Source organism: Alosa pseudoharengus, unplaced genomic scaffold (genome assembly GCF_046254945.1).
Source record: "Alosa pseudoharengus isolate Yale_2024_CS ecotype anadromous, Long Island Sound unplaced genomic scaffold, YU_APseudo_1.1 YU_APseudo_1.1_scf_3, whole genome shotgun sequence".
NCBI lineage: Eukaryota > Metazoa > Chordata > Actinopteri > Clupeiformes > Clupeidae > Alosa > Alosa pseudoharengus.
The window spans coordinates 30,898,036-30,914,182 of NW_027468718.1; the positions used below are offsets into that span (position 1 = coordinate 30,898,036).

At 41.8% G+C, this 16,147-nt stretch overlaps 1 protein-coding gene across 1 annotated transcript; it reads right to left on the reverse strand.

Moving 5' to 3' along the window:
• Window positions 1-16,074, reverse strand: stam2 (signal transducing adaptor molecule (SH3 domain and ITAM motif) 2). Its single transcript, XM_076264017.1, has 14 exons — window positions 15,891-16,074; window positions 12,435-12,519; window positions 12,043-12,118; window positions 10,203-10,298; window positions 9,814-9,957; window positions 8,204-8,273; window positions 7,677-7,863; window positions 7,444-7,538; window positions 6,977-7,071; window positions 6,343-6,430; window positions 6,116-6,170; window positions 4,724-4,877; window positions 4,171-4,346; window positions 1-1,882 (listed from the first exon to the last, which is right to left on the reverse strand). The coding sequence occupies exons 1-14, from the start codon at window positions 15,928-15,930 to the stop codon at window positions 1,687-1,689; spliced, it is 1,557 nt and encodes a 518-aa protein (XP_076120132.1). The 5' UTR covers window positions 15,931-16,074; the 3' UTR covers window positions 1-1,686.
• Between the last annotated feature and the right edge of the window lie 73 nt (window positions 16,075-16,147).

The window sequence follows — 16,147 nt, forward strand, 5'->3', positions numbered from 1 at the left end:
TTTTTGAGCCACTTAAAGAGATATAGCACCCCTGAATATAGTGCACTTAATGCACTACTGATTTTAATCCTAATCAACTGATTTTAATCTGTGAATCAGAACAACTGGTTGTCATTTACACTGGTTGAGTTGATTTGGTTGAAGTGTTGCAATGTGACAACATTAAGGTAAAAATCAAAATCTAGGTACAGATACATTATATATATATATATTACATAGATGAAACCACCAAAAAAACAAACAAACAAAAAAACTGAATGAACAAACCAGATAAAATACAAGTTATGATACAGAAAACATCACTGAAGCCCAGTGACACGTGCGAAACTCACTGACCACCGTTCATACATCCAAAAGTCCTATCAGAGAGAACCTATCAGATCAGATTATACACATATAGCACACAAGAATGACACACATAGATAGAAGTCTCTGTGGTTTTGCCTACATGCACGACAATAAAGTCTCAGAACATAGGCATTTGAATTGCTTCTGGAACCTTCCCTGGAGGACAAGTGCGTTGGCACACTTGATTGTGAGCCATGAGATTGTGAATTCCTGTCTACATGCCTCTAACAGGCTCCCCACTAGGCCCTTCTCTCCTTCCGGGCCACTTCTATTACAGCCCCCATAAGAGAATCCCCAAAGTCAGCTACAAAGACCAAAATGGAAGCGATCACTCATGTCAGCGTGACTGATTAGAAAAATTGCTGCCCAAAGGGCTATGGGAATTAACGAGTATTACAAGTTTGTTCAAACCAAGGTCAAAATGTTCTCGCTTACTGACAGGAAAAGAACAAGTACACTTTGGTGGGAAATGACCAGACACACTGCCACCTGAAGTCATAAAAGAAATGAAAATAAAAAATAAAACTTTTTTAACAAAACTTGGTCGCAATAGAAAATATTTGTTTTTATATTCAAACAAAATACTTGTTTTTTAGTTCTGAGAAGTCAGAATATTAAATCAAAGTGTGAACTCCAAATAAAAAGAAATAATATATATCAGCCATTTTTAAACAGAAATAAGAGCTTCATCTATGTTAAAGCAAACAGGACATTTATTTGGGACATATCCAGGAGCTGTATGCAGTAACGATACTTAAATAAACCTTTACATGATGATTAAAACAATAATAAAAACATGAGGTCAATCATCTGCCTGAACACCAACCCTCCGCCTCTGTGTACTTCAGCTGAAGCATCTGAGGGCGAGAACAGGAGAGCGACAAGAAAAATCTTCCAAAGAATGATGCACCCCCCCCCCCCCAATGCCTAAAGGGATTGTTAGCTATGTTAGCTTGCACACGCTCACGCACTACTATTTTGGTATTGTGCAACAGTTTTTCAACTGTTTCCAAACACATCCAAGTGACTGAGAGTGCACTAGCAAGCTAACCAGCTAAGCAGTCCATATCAAGACTTTTGCTTTTGGATTTCGACTGTAGAGAAAACGTCGTTCATGGGCACTATCAACCGACAGCTGTGCCTCGGTATATGTCCTCTAAACCCGACTTCCGCTCACCTTCAAAAAAAAGTCTCGCCATCGCCACGGTTGGTAAAAGGAGAGAAGAGGCCAAAGTAGAGAGATCATACAGAGACTATACATTCATCCTAACTTATGGAGGCGTGTCTGCACTGGACAAGGATATGCGCGGGCTGAAGTGTGAAGTTTATTGCACTGCGTTACAGGAGAGGCTGCTGGTAGAAGGCCGCCGGCTGGGGCTGGGAGCCGGGGTGGGGGGGGCCTGCCATTGGGTAGGAGGGGCCTGGCATGCTGTGGCTAGCGTTCTGATAGGCCGACATGTCCATGGCCACACCCGCTTGTGGTGGGTAAGGGCCTCCAGGAGCTTGGGTCATATATGGGGGATTCATGTGATTGCTGGAAAAGATAAGGGAGAATGATGATCAGTGCGATAAAACGAACAAACATTTCCCTCATGATTTTGATCTCCCTACCCATGGTGAACATTGCAAATCATCTCTACACTATCTCCTTGGGGCAGGAAGGGTCTAACAAGTAGTGGCCAGAAAGTCATGGGTTTGATTCATTAACCCCAATTTGCTCCAGGGGGACTGTCCCTGCAGTTGGTGTATGTAAGTTACTTTGGACAAAAGTGTCAGCGAAATAAACAAACCTCTAGCAGTGCTATGGTTTTGGGACCAACATACTGCACTGGGCTTGAGATTTTAGTGATTCTTCTGGGCATAAAGTTGAAGGCTTATCATAAGCTGTCATACGAGAGTACATCCTTTTTTTAAACCGAATGAATTTTTTCTCTCTCTCTTGGAAATTCACTGCATGTTCTGTTCCTATTTCTCTGTGTTTTCCTTGTGCAACTTTTCAAGGATATTGGTTGTCTGACTTACAAGGTCAACCTGTGAGACACCCTGCCTACTTCCAGCTTCTCTGGCAACTTTCATTAGATTGACAAAAGGAAGGATACAGAGTACAGCCCTATCCCTGAACTCATGCATTCAGCCCAGTATGAGTAATGCTACAGCTAAATTGGTGTAAATATACCATGTCAAACAGAATCAGTCTATAGAGTGAGAAATGTCTGTCTCTACGTCTGTCTGTGTTCTTCGCATGTCTCCAGAATCATTCATCCCCTTCAACTACACACTTGGCGTTTGCATTGTTGACCACCCAAGTGCACGCAGTTTGGATGAGAATTGCTAAAGACGTTTAACAGATACTGACATCAACGGCATGGTGACCAACTACAAACACAATGTGCCTACTACAACCACGGAAACATATAATGGATCTTGATCTCAACAACATGACCAACACCAGATGCACTATGCCAGGGGCGAAGCTTTGTAGAGGGCTTTATACTAGTCACTATAATGTAGGAGAGATGGTTTGGGGCAATTGTGCCTATCCTCAAAGCAGGTTAGATTTGATTTTTTTGTTGTATATTGTGCAACAAATATTGTGCAACATTATTACAAAACACAAATTTCATCATCTATCCCTTTTCTGGATATGTTATACCAGGGGTGTCAAACTCATATAAGGCAGTGGGCCAGATTTGTTGGAATGAGACCTTGTGGGGGCAGTCACTGTCATTATCATTGTTCTGCATGGGTATCACATTGGGTATCACATTTTGGCCTCCTCCTTCCTGATAATGGTTTGTAGTGTTAGGTTTAATCAGTATATCATATCATAGAGATTTTGCTCATTATACATTATTGAAGACAACTGCATGTGATTTATTTATTTATTTTCTAATTTTTCTTATTTTATTTTCTAATATTTTCTTATTTTCTATCTTCCTACCCAAAATATCTGAGGGGGGGGCTTATGTTTGACACCGCTATTTTATCAACTTTTTGAGTAAAATAAATCCGGTAACAATGTTTCAAAGTTTCTTTCTGGCACTGGCAGAGTGTTACACTGATTTCAGGAATCAGGGAATGTCATTGTCTGTGACCTGGTAACAGTTTAGAAAAAATACCACTTGTAACGTTTAGTTTATAACGTGTATCTCTTCCAGGGACCATGTACAAAATGCATTAATCCCATAGAGGGAAAAGATGCTTTGTACCACATTAAGCAACTAGCTATTTTCCATCTGCATCTTTCTATCTTAGTGTCTGTGTGGCTGCTGCTGGCCACATTTGAAAATGAGAGTGGAGGGGAGGGCAAAGACATGGTTTAAGGATCTGAACCTCTGGAGTCCATATTGCTTTTTCAGGTCAGCCGCTCACAGTCTGTCAGCTTCACCATCTGTCCATGGCCGAGACCAATCTGCTCCCTCTGCATGTGAGCTCCATGCCACCACACTGGGTTTGCTCTGTTTGAACTTGGGATGTGTCGGGTCATGGACAAGGCTTTAAAAGCAACACTATGGGCTCAAACTCTTGTACCTTTGAAGTAACATTAGGGGCCAATGATAGTCTGGCTATCACCAGACCAAGCTCAATATTTTAAGATTGAACATTAGTCTGGGGAGTCTGCTCTGTATTTTCTACTGCACAAGAGGCACGATCACTGGGTATAGTTCAAGACTCTGTATGCTTCAACCAATCAGACCAATGATCCAGGTGAAGCGAGTTTGCGATTGGTCCCCGCACATTTCTAATAGAAGCAGGATAGAAATATGTACATTTGACTTTTGAACCATGTGACTCCAGCGAGAGCTTAAGGGAAGTGCTCACCTGATGTACTGGGGCTGGGGTCCGGGCTGGCTGGTGGCGGGGCCGTTGACGGTAGGGGGCATGGAGCAGAGGGCAGAGGGCTGGTCTGGGTTCATGTTGTAGGCCTGGCCTGGTGCCGGTGGGCCCTGGGGGACCCCAGCGGGCATGTAGCCGCCTGGTAACTGCCCTGGGTACCCCTGGCAGACCAAGGGGGGGAAGGGGGGGGGGGGGTAGGAAAAAAAAAGAATTTTATTGAAACTGACATAGACAGAGAAGACATACATTGTTGTCTTCATTGCAAGACATTGTCATCCCTTGCACAGGAGTGATTTGTTGTTTGGCAAATGCAGAGTTATGCAGTTATAAATGCATTTCACGGGCGAACAAAAGAGCCTCTAGCACAACCTAACTATCCCATAATGTGCACCCTCCACCATGCCTTTAGCATCACTTAACTACACAATGCATGAGATACAATGATGTACACCAATCACCATGAAGGGCACACAAAGGTAACTTTGTGTTTGTGTGTGTAGATGCCTGTGTGTGTGTGTGTGTGTTGGTTGCTGCTCACCTGCATGGGAACAGAGGGCTGGTAGTGTGGTTGCTGGTGGGCCTGCTGCATCTTAGAGTAGGGCGAGTAGAGGGGCACCTCGTTCATCAGCTGGTTGTAGAGCTCCAGGGCCTCCAGCACCTTCACATTGAGCTCTGAGAGCTCTGAGTGTTTCCTACAGCACAGCACAACATAAGAGAGAGAGACAGAGAGACAGAGACAGAGAGAGAGAGAGAGAGAGAGAGAGAGAGAGAGAGAGAGAGAGGGGTAAGGCCATTGCACACTGAATCAATATTTCGTATTCATATTTCAATCATGTTTACACACAGACTCTGGAAGATTTGTCCATCATAAAACTGTTCAAAACAGGATAGATTTTCACATCTGTATAATGTCAGTGAATGAAGTTCCTGCATTGTTCAACGGTTGACAGATTGAGAAGAAAAATTACAGATTTCAGAGTGCAAAGACTTTTATACATGCTAACATTCCCTCACACTGTAAAAATGGCCCTTCAAATAGAAGACAAATGATTACAAATCTAAGCATACTTGTACTTAAAACAAACAAATTTGTCTGCCAATGTATTTGTCTTGATAAGACATCTTATGATAAGACAGGCTACCCATTAAATTAATCTTACTGAGAAAACACTAGGTAAGTCTCTTTATAATAAAAACAATACCAACTACAGTTTTAATATAAGATTAATAACACTTAGTTAGATAAGCAGGTCTTGCAGTGCATGCAGAGACACACAGATGGTGGGGGTCAAACAGACAGTAAGATAAACAAGAGAGTGAGAGAAAAATAGAGAAATGGAAAACAGGGCGATGGATAGACAAAGTGACAGGCAGAGACGGAGAAATAGACAGTTGGGGGTGGAGGGTGGAGGAAGAGGGGGGGGGGGGGTGAAATGCCATGGGAGGAGGCCGCTGATGGTGTGATGCTACCCACACACCCGTGCTCTCAGGAGAGCAGACAAAACAACGCGCGCTGTAGAGGCTTACGCAAGCCGCTCTCCCCTCAGAGTTCTAAATTAGGGCACACATGGGAAGGAAGATGGCTCAATATGAAGTGTCCTAACAACTCCATGCATACATTATAAAACACCCGGGTCCGCAGTTTTAAATAGCCTTAGTAGCCTCTCCATCATGCTTCCATGGAAGTAGGCTATGTGAACACTGCATAAAATATAGCTGCACACGAATATCAGGCATGGCTAGAATGGAAGGCCATTCAGTAAAGTGCCTTGAGAATTTTTTATATTGACTTGAATCTGCACATTAAATATAATATATACTGTACACTATTTACCCCAGAAGTATCAATTCTTCATGACCATGATAGAAATGTGGGATTACAAGGGCTTTAGAGAGAAACCCCAAAATGTCCTCTCTAAGATCATCTCACCTGTCAATCTCCTGCAGTTTCTCATCGATCAGCGGGTTCATTTGCTCACAGGCACCTGAGGAGTCAGAGGTTAATGGAGGATCAATACCCATGCTTCGCTATTAAAAGCATACAGACTAGCTCCGGCAATATAATAACAGGTAATCAAGAGTCACTCAGACACATTAGACAAATCATGAATGCCTGTTCTGTTCTCCATGATAAAAAGGGAGGATTGATTTACAAACCTTCTAACTGGATGAGCTCCTGACTGTCCGGGTCTGTGCTGGCTGGGTCGGTGTTCTGGATCAAGTAAAGGGCTCGGTCCATCTTCTCCTAAAGGAGAATGTGTGAATGTGTGTTGGAACAATATGTTGGGTGTTGGGGGTGCTTCTATAGCAAATACAAACAGTGGCTACAAGTGATACAATAAACGCAAAGGACAACAGCATTATGTAACCAGGAGGTAAGATGTATTTTGATTGGGAACACAATGCCCCTCTGGCTTGTTTTGACATCCTCTCTGTCAACACATGACAGCCACTATCTTTGTACATATACTGTATTGCATATAATGTATTGTACTGACTCATTGCCAATGTATCTTCACAAGGCTGAAGCAATCCAAGTTTAAGGCATCAAAACAAATGCCAAGAATCTTCAAAAGGATGAATCTCACACACACACACACACACACACACACACACACACACACACACACACACACACACACACACACACACACACACACACACACACACACACACACACACACACACACACACACACACACACACACACACACACACACACTCTCTCTGAGAGCTCTGTAAGCGTATACTGTAACTTGACGAGTGCTGTGTCTCCTGTGTCCTCACTTACCTCATCTATAAACACAGGCTCTGGCTCGGCCGTGGCCTCCACGCTGGCCTCCTCCTCCACAGCGGCAGCAGCCCCAGCGCTCTCCGCATACGCAGCTACAGACACAAACCAGACGCCACAGAGGGACACTCATCAGGAAGCACCACACTGCACATACACTACACAGCCTCTTCAATCGCATAAGTGTTACACATCTATTTAAGTGCATCCTTACAGAGGACCATACAGAGGATTTCTCAAACACTCTACTTACTTACTTCATGTTTATTAGACAGGGACAGATCAAATACATGTGAGAAACTGCAGCGCAAGTACCCAATGCAATGCATCACAGCGTTTGTAGCAACTGCTGATTTCTATACTTTATAGTCCATACAGTTTAACATGTGGCATTGCTTCATTTCCTATGAAATAACACACTTTCCATGTTGTAAGGGGGGAAAGAGAAGAGCAGTTGTGGGTTGTACCTGTTTCAGGCTCAGCGTTTAGATTAGTTGTGACAAAGTTGGAGGGGAAGAGGCCGACTCCTCTGTGGTTCTCTCCTTTCCACCAGTTTGGATCACTGCAGAGCGACGGATGAAAATGTGTCAGATAAACGCGTCAGATTACATGCTACAGTTAGCAGAAAACTGCCTTTTTGGCTTAAATACTGAGGCACGGAGTCTGACTAGGTAAACAGTTTTGCTGAGGGCTGAATCACCTGTCGTCCAAGATGATGATGAGCTCGCCAGACTTGAAGGTGAGCTCGTTGTCCTCGGCCGCCTCAAAGTCGTAGAGGGCCCGCACTTTCCGTGACTCCTTGCCCCCGTTGACGTTGTAGGGCGGGTCAGCCGTGAAGGTGAGAGGCCGCGTCTCCACCTTCTGTTCCTGCAGGGACAGCTCAATGGCTGCAGGGGGCGATAGAGAGTGGCGGTGAAAAACAAAGTACAACTACTCATCTACATAAGCCAGTAATGCCACTGAAGAGCGAAGGTGTGGTGATGAGAGATATTTACAGGAAACACAATTGAAGTTTAACTCTTGATTGCCTACGTCAGCCACAAGCTATACAAACAGAGTTAGATAGGACTGCAGCAGGAAATGATAGCATTCTATGGTGACCCAATGACAAATAGAGCTCTTCTACAATCAGCCACTCTGCTCAGAGCCAGATATGGAGCACAACAGGCTACATACTCTGTATGTGTTGGAATAATATTTGCCATAGGCATCATCTCTGTGTCTTACCCTTGGCAAGGTCATCCTCATCAGTGTTTCTGCTGGGGGCAGGGGTGCTGTTAGTCTTCACACTGGAGCTCTGTGGAGCAGAACACACAAAGAGCTCTTTAGATGCCTAACCTAGGCTAAGAGCCTCAACCTAGGCTAAGTGGAACACCATAGTCTTCCAATCGAAGTTGAAAGGTCGAGTCTGCTAAACTCCAATATAAATACATCCAAAACCCTTTTGGTCAACTTCAAGAAATTGCTGCTCATAGTCTCCTAGCAGTGTGTGTCCGTTGAGTGTGTGCGTAAAAAAAAACCTAACAACAATAAAATAAAAATCCAGTCTTCTCATACGCAGTCCTAGCTCTGTAAATGGGAAACAAAACATAGCAGGAATTAACTATTCCAGCAAGTAAATATGCTGATTTGTAAATTGATTTGCTGTTGAAGTCACATATCAACAACCTTCTGCCAGAACTGCAGTCTCCATCTTACATGTACTGAGTGTAACTATGGAAATGCTAAACTTGTCATGGGCATAAATTACATTTATGGTTCCTTGGGTCTAAAATGCCACCTAGGGGATAAGCCAAGCACTGTCCTCGGTGGACTTTGTAAGAGACAAATTCAGCAACAGGCCAGCAATATGTTTGGTGGTGGCTGTGAAAGTGACACAGACGCTCAACAAGAAAAACAGATGTTTGAATGCTGTTAGAAGAAGAGTGACTACTATATTATCTTCATGGCTTTCAAAGGATAAAGTCAACACCACAGCCTACTTTAACTTCCTCCCAAGTGTGCAAACACATGATGCCTTTAATATGAAGAAACGCAAGCAGCCCTAAGTGTGCATTAATCTTCCATTCTACTGTGTTGTGATGTTGAACCAGCCACTGTCCTTTTTTTATCACTGATTGGATTAAAATTTGCATCGGCAACATTGGTGTGCGAGTTCTTTCTTGACTGAAGGACTGATACAGTATTGGAACTAGCGCACCCACCAGGCCTGGAGTCATTGGCGCGATACCCTGTTTGCCCCAAACCAGCCACAGTGCCCATTTTAAAGCCCTGCCAAATGCACTGGCATTCACAGTTATCACAGAATACCAACAACAATACTTCACAGTTGAGTTTCCTTCTTCCATCAGAGAGGTTAGGAAATGCTGAGGGAAGCATTCACAAAGGAATACAAAAGAATATCAATATCCACCACTTTAGTTACCATGGTTTCCACCTCCCAATAGCACAGGTATATTAAAAATGCCATTCAGAGGGGTTTCAAGACTACAGACAATAAAAGACTGTCAGACTTTTTGACAAAAAAAAAAGAAATGATGGCGTGGCTAAAGGGACCGCTCTGGCCAAACTCCAAAGAATGTGAGAGGAAATTCATCTCTTAAGCCCACTCCTTCAGTGAAAACATACACATTAGCAGTCCACTCTGCCAGCAGACATACTGGAAAGTCGCTGAGGGGCAAGGAATTGCTGTGCTAGTACGTGTTAACGTTTGGCTTTCTGTCCGCTGTGATTCACTTTGAGTCCGTGAAGTGTAAATGAAAACATATTTTGGCAGCCCACCCAAGCACAGCCGCCTGTGTAGGAAGTGGTCTGAGTCAGGAGTCAGGACCCCTCACCTGATTGTTGGAAGGGAAAGTCACCCCCTCCTCCCTAAGGGATTTGATGGTGGCGCTGATGAGGCTGAGCTGTGGATCTTTCTGGAAGTCCTCAGCCCATTCTACCATCAGAGCCTTCAACTTCTCACCCACCTTAGGGTGGGCCTGGAGGACAGAGCAGCCAATTACACAACAGAGACACTTCAGGGCCCAGCAGACGACCAAAAGGTTACTTTTTAATTTTATCTGTAAATTCATTACTCATATATATTTAACTATTCATTACAATTCACTAAAATGATCAAGTGCAGGTGAAGGAGTCCTTCACACAAGTTTTAAAGCTTTAATGTCTTAAAGATGTACAGCATGAGAAAACCAAATTAGCTATGTTTCATAATGAACTTCCATACCTTAGCCAACACATTGCGCACTTCACTGGCAAACTCTCGTGAGCATATCTCTAGGTGGAAGATCCTGCCGCTGTTTGAAACAGCAGCTCCCAACAGCTATAAGTGAATACAGAATAATTATGTTAAAGCGTTACACATGACATTTTTCACTTTTAGCATTTTTCAAACATGAACCTTATAACCTTTATTGCACTGCCTTCTAAGGGACAGCAAGGGTGGTGAAACAACTTGAGTTCCCGACAACCACACAGAGTATGAATTGCTTCATACTTAATTCCCCAGACATCCTTACGGCGTTCTTTGAAACTCATGTGTAATCACACTGGCTGGGCCTTTGGTGTCTGCATTCATACTGACACAACAGAACGCCCAAATCTAATCTCTGTTTAGACTGACAGCAAAGTAAAAAATCACATCAGAATGGCTCCTAACAATGAAGACTGGGCACATGTACAGTGAGAAAAATATCAGCTTTTAAAAATAGACCAACATAGTCTGTAACTGTGACTCTGTGGCTTCGGTGATGCAAGCAATGGCAGGGAAATGCAGAGTATGCGCTTCATAAAGCTCAGTTTCTTTAAGAGTAATGAAGCTCATGAGGGAGTGTGTTAGCTCTTAGCTTTCTGACTCTCACCGGCACACTCATACCAGACTAGCTCCTTCAAAACCTAGAGCAAGAAGGGGGTTAAGTGTAGGGGACAAGAGAGTTCACCAATCTAAAGAAACATCTAATAGAAAGTGAGCTGGGCTTAATAAGCAGTTCCCAGCTCCAGAGGTCACTACTGCCATTCCTTTTCAGATTTCCGGTCATGTTGTATTTCCGTACTGATAACAAAATGTATGAAAATGACAAAGTAGTAATGTTTACATTTTACCATATGACAGCATGGAATTTCAGCCTAAAACTAGCAACCTACTTTATTTGAAGATGGTACAAAAATATATTTGAGGGTGGTACTACAAGTTACTCTGGATCCGCCAGCATTTCAGCTCATTTTCATCTCATTGAGATACTAGTCTGGCTCCTCTCACTGCACTTATGATTCCCTCAGTCACCAGGATGGCTGGCCAATCAGTTAAGAGAGGGGATGACGTTAGTTTCGAAATCGAAAGTGGCAGTGTTAAATGGTAACAATTGGAGAGAATATGTAATGTTGTTACCCCGACTGCCGATTTATAATATGGATGTGATTGCTTGGGCTGGACCTATGATTTCAAAAGTATTAGCAACACTTACAACAAGTCCTGCTGATCCTAGCACTCACCAGCCGTCTTAAACTGACAAGTAACTGTTAAAAACAGCACTCACTGATGCACTTATTCTTACTGTACTCTAATGTTTTTTAAATTGTCCTAAAATTGTTCAGAATTGCTCTAAAACTTAAACTGTTTACCATGTTGTTAGTCGCTTTGGCTAAAAAAGCGTCAGCCAAATGTAATGTAATGTAATGTAAAAGTAACACCCATTATGATAGAAGGGTTGGAAACATTTCCCAACAGAGAGTACCCACACTTTCTTCATGAAGTGAGTCAGTTTGGTTATACAGACTATAGGCCTAAAAGTACCTGCTCATAACAAACCTACCCCATTCAGTGACTGTTGCATAGTGTTGCTTTAATTAATCATTTATTAACCTGGGAGACATACCCAGGTAAAGCTTAAGCCTAAGAAAGGGTTTATCCAATGATATATCCAATCTTTGGGCTACCACATTTTATCTGATTTTGTAGTTACACATTTTTTTAACAGACATCATTGGATTTATTTTTAACGATGTGTGTGTGTGTGTGTGAGAGAGAGAGAGAGTGTTAAAGTGAAAGAGGATGAGTTCAAACTTACGGTCAGTGCTTGCATAGCCACATGTGGGACTTTGTGGTTGACACGCTTCATAATTGACCTGAGACAGTCCTTTGCACTAAAATGGAAAGTCAAGGCATCCATGAAAACAGTACTCAGTTATAACAGATAACTTTCAGCTCTGAGACTGCAAAAACAAATGACCAAAGAAAAAAGATCAGGAAATGGAATAAAAGTAGCAAATTAATTTCATTTTAAATTACATCTATTTAAAAAAAATAAACAAATAAATAGTGTATTATTATCATCAGCAGCAGCACTATGAACAGAGTCAAATGGCAAAGATGTCAGTGTGATGGTGATGTCAAATATCATGGTGATGGCAGATATGAGGTGTGAGATCACACACAGTTTGCACAACAGTTTCAGCTCACCCATTGGGTGTCGTCCCGACGCGGTCACAAATGTCCATGATGAGACCCCAGTCATCAATGGTGTTGGTTTCGCTGGTTGCCTTTTCTGAAAATGCAAATAAATGTCACATGAACAATGCAGGCTCTGCTGACAACAAACATTACAAACACAGGTGGAGTGTCATGTTTCCTTGATATTTTGCATTCAAATGACATGAAAATCAGCTAATGGGTAACATGGGACAGGTAACAACTAGCAGTTTGTTTGGATTCCTGGGGAGAAGACGGCAAATACAATGAGAATCAAGTCAGGCATGATCAACAGGTGAAAGGCAAACAGGTTGAACATGGAACAACATGGGTCAAAAAAGTGAGCCAGTGAGACTACAGTTGGGAAGTGTCCTGGAGTAACTAGCCTGGCAACTAACTAACAATATACTATTCTTACTACTTCTTGAGTGGTGTGGGCCTAGTACAATCTAAGACAACTGCACAGTCTGTCTTCATTCCTCTAGAGCAGGGGTCTCAAACACCCGGCCCGCGGGCCAAATCCGGCCCGCGTCCTGCCCAATTCCGGCCCGCGACGTATGACAAAATAATAATATAATCCGGCCCTTGAGGCTATTAATTGCAACAAACAACGATACTGATTAAAATAGACGATAGATCCAGGTACGGTGACAAATCTCATTTGTAGGCCTACTCTGCTCCACTATGTGCAAGACATCCAGAGCTTGATTCAAACCCAAAATCGCTGCGCAAAGTTTTCAGGAAATACTTGTATTACACGCGAGAAACACAAAGACGTGCATTTGTAATGACGCGGAAGCGATGCAGGCCATAGTGTTGCAGAAATTGAAGCAGAAATTAAGCAGAAATAGGCCTACACCAAATGTTGAAAAACGTTCACGTGTGATGAAGTCTTAGGTAAGCTATGTTATTCACCTATTCTAATTCTGAAGGAGAATATCCTTTTGGAGATTATGATCGATCGTCTATGACAGTGATAGTCACGGTGCGTCTGTGAATGGAGGTGCGTGTATACAAGGTGTCCACTAAGCATACCATGCTTGTTTCGACCCCCTACCCAACATAGCTTGGAGGTTGCAGTGGTAATCATGATGATAGTGTCCGTAATGGATGTGGTACAGACAGCAGGGCTAGTTGAAATAGGGCTCTAAAGAACTACAAAGTCACCCGCAATATGATGCGAACTTCTGGGTACTGCAGATTACCCGCGATAGGAACTGTTTGACCAGAATACTTTATTGTAGGCCTATATTGTAGTAATCTATTACTAAATCACAACATCTTACGTGTTGGTATACATCTTAGGTGTTTTCCTGTTAATTTGTTATGTGGGTAATATGAAAAAAAGGAAAGTAAACCTGCTTAAATATGTTCATCCAGTATTTACTGAAAGGTGCATAATTTGAGGTGCTTGCCATCCAGTGACAAATTAGATGGGTAAATTTACCCCCTTCATAAACTTTTGTTTTACTCAAAGATTTTTACATTTACAGTAGGACTTTATCTCTGACCACTTTTAAGCCATAGCCTTTTGAAATTTTGATATAAAAATCCAATGGTGTTGCTTTCTTAACCCTGATGCCTAGTTTGCCAGGTTTAAAAAAGTTATGAGAGGAAATATTGTTATTTGGTGTGAAACACACACACATACCTGTTTTTATGTTTTTCATTTATTTTATAATTTGTATTAATATTTATTTTTATCATTATTTTATTTATAAGTTAAGGTTGCTAGCACAGGTATCTAAAACTAGATAAAAACACTTGCACTTTCTGTTTGCAAAGAACATTGCATTTTCAGAAATAGCCGGCCCTCCAATCAGATGACGTTGGCAGAATTGGCCCCCAGCTCATTTGAGTTTGAGAACCCTGCTCTAGAGGGAATATGACCCTAAACCTAACTCACCATCTGTTAAAATATAATGCTATATTGCCAGCTGGTGCCAAAATGACTCTCCATTGTCCAGATAAAATTATGAGCACATAACCTACTGTATAGAGAATAAAGACAAAGGGGTTTTACTGTAGCCTTCCGAACTTTTAAAAAAAATCCTATTTTGGGGCATTAGGGCAATTAATTACATAAGCAAATGACATTTAAAGGGGGAGATACAGCGGAGAAAATAAGTATTGAACACGTCAACATTTTTTTCAGTAAGTATACTTCCAGAGAGGCTATTCTCTGGAATTTTCTACAGACATTAGTATTAACTTAGGTAATCCACACATATTAAAAAATCCAAACATTAATGTCCCTAAGTAGAATGGCACAGTGGAATGGCACAGAGTACATTTCATGCAAATAGCCTCACTGGAAGTATACTTACTGAAAAAAAATGTTGACGTGTTCAATATTTATTTCCCCCGCTGTATATATTTTTTAAAAAGCTGCCATAAGATATGACAGACTTGAGTGATTTGCACACTTTTGCATACATCCTATGATACCACACAGGGTGAAAATGTTCACACTATTACAGATAACCACACACCAACAAAGGCTTCACAGAAATGCGTATCCCTCAATGGTTTTATGTAAATATTGAGCACTGAAAATGTGTGGTAATGATGTGACTAAACTAACATTATGTTGACTATTTAGAGATGATTGTTCTGAGTTGGAGAGAACTAAATGAAAACTCCCCTCTTTGAAATATTAGAAAATTAGGTTCAAAATCGTATATTTTGTCATATGATCGGAAAATGACGTGGGATGACCTGTCATAGACTCATTTCTTTACAACCACAGATAACTTCCTGTTAGCTTCAATAACAAAACAGAGTCCTAACGTTACTGTGAAATGACACACAGTAACTTAGTCTCTCTTTATTAGTAACTTTGGCTGAATGACGACAACCTTTCATGTAACGTAAGGAGAACACAGTTTTAGCAAGCAGTGCTTAAAGTTAGCTGTTTGGCTAATGTAAGCTAACGTTGAAACAAACGAAATTTGCCATTCGTCCAAGACCAGAGAGTAACGTTAGTTTTAACCATATTGATGTTAATTACAGGTATTCCATCATAACTGTTTGCATCCCACTTCCTACACTGTTGCCCAATGTTACCAAGTTAGCAGAAAGATCGAATCGGTTAGCTCAATCAGCTGGACAGCACTGAAGCTAAGATAATCAAAAATATTGTTGCCAGTTCTCACAGCCAGCTGTCCCGTTAGCTAGACTGCTGTCACCATAACATATGACACAACATAAAAATACCAGCATATGATCACAGAAAAGCCAAACTTTTCTTCGAGACTCTTGCTGACCCTGTACACGCAGTTAAAGAGAGGTTCGGGTCATAACTTTAACCCCATGACTGGTGAGCTAACTCAACCGAGGCAGATAGCTAAATAGCTATGATAGCTAGCTCAAACCAACATTAGCTATCTTAGCTTTCATAAAAAACGTCAACAAGAACAGATAACGTAACACATCGGATCATCTTACCCACATCCTGGTCGAAGGGATTTTGTCCAAACAAAGGCATTATAGATTTTCAGTGAAGGGACAATACTACAGGACAAACTTCACTATTATTCAGCTGACAGATATCCCTTCCTCATCCATTAAACTCGTAAACTCCACTTTCACCAGTTGTTCTTCCGTAAGTAGATGGCCTGCACTATGCCTGAACAGCAAACCACAGAAACCACATATTCCACCTAACTAAAAAATGTAAGTAAAATTAAAAAAAAATAAGAAAT

Coding starts and splice junctions, on each gene's coding strand:
- stam2 (XM_076264017.1), bottom strand. CDS start 15,930: ATGCCTTTGTTTGGACAAAATCCCTTCGACCAGGATGTGG. Junction 7,072..7,443: donor AAACGCTGAGCCTGAAACAG/GTACAACCCACA, acceptor TTGTGTCTGTAG/CTGCGTATGCGGAGAGCGCT. Junction 1,883..4,170: donor CCCCAGCCCCAGTACATCAG/GTGAGCACTTCC, acceptor TATCTTTTCCAG/CAATCACATGAATCCCCCAT.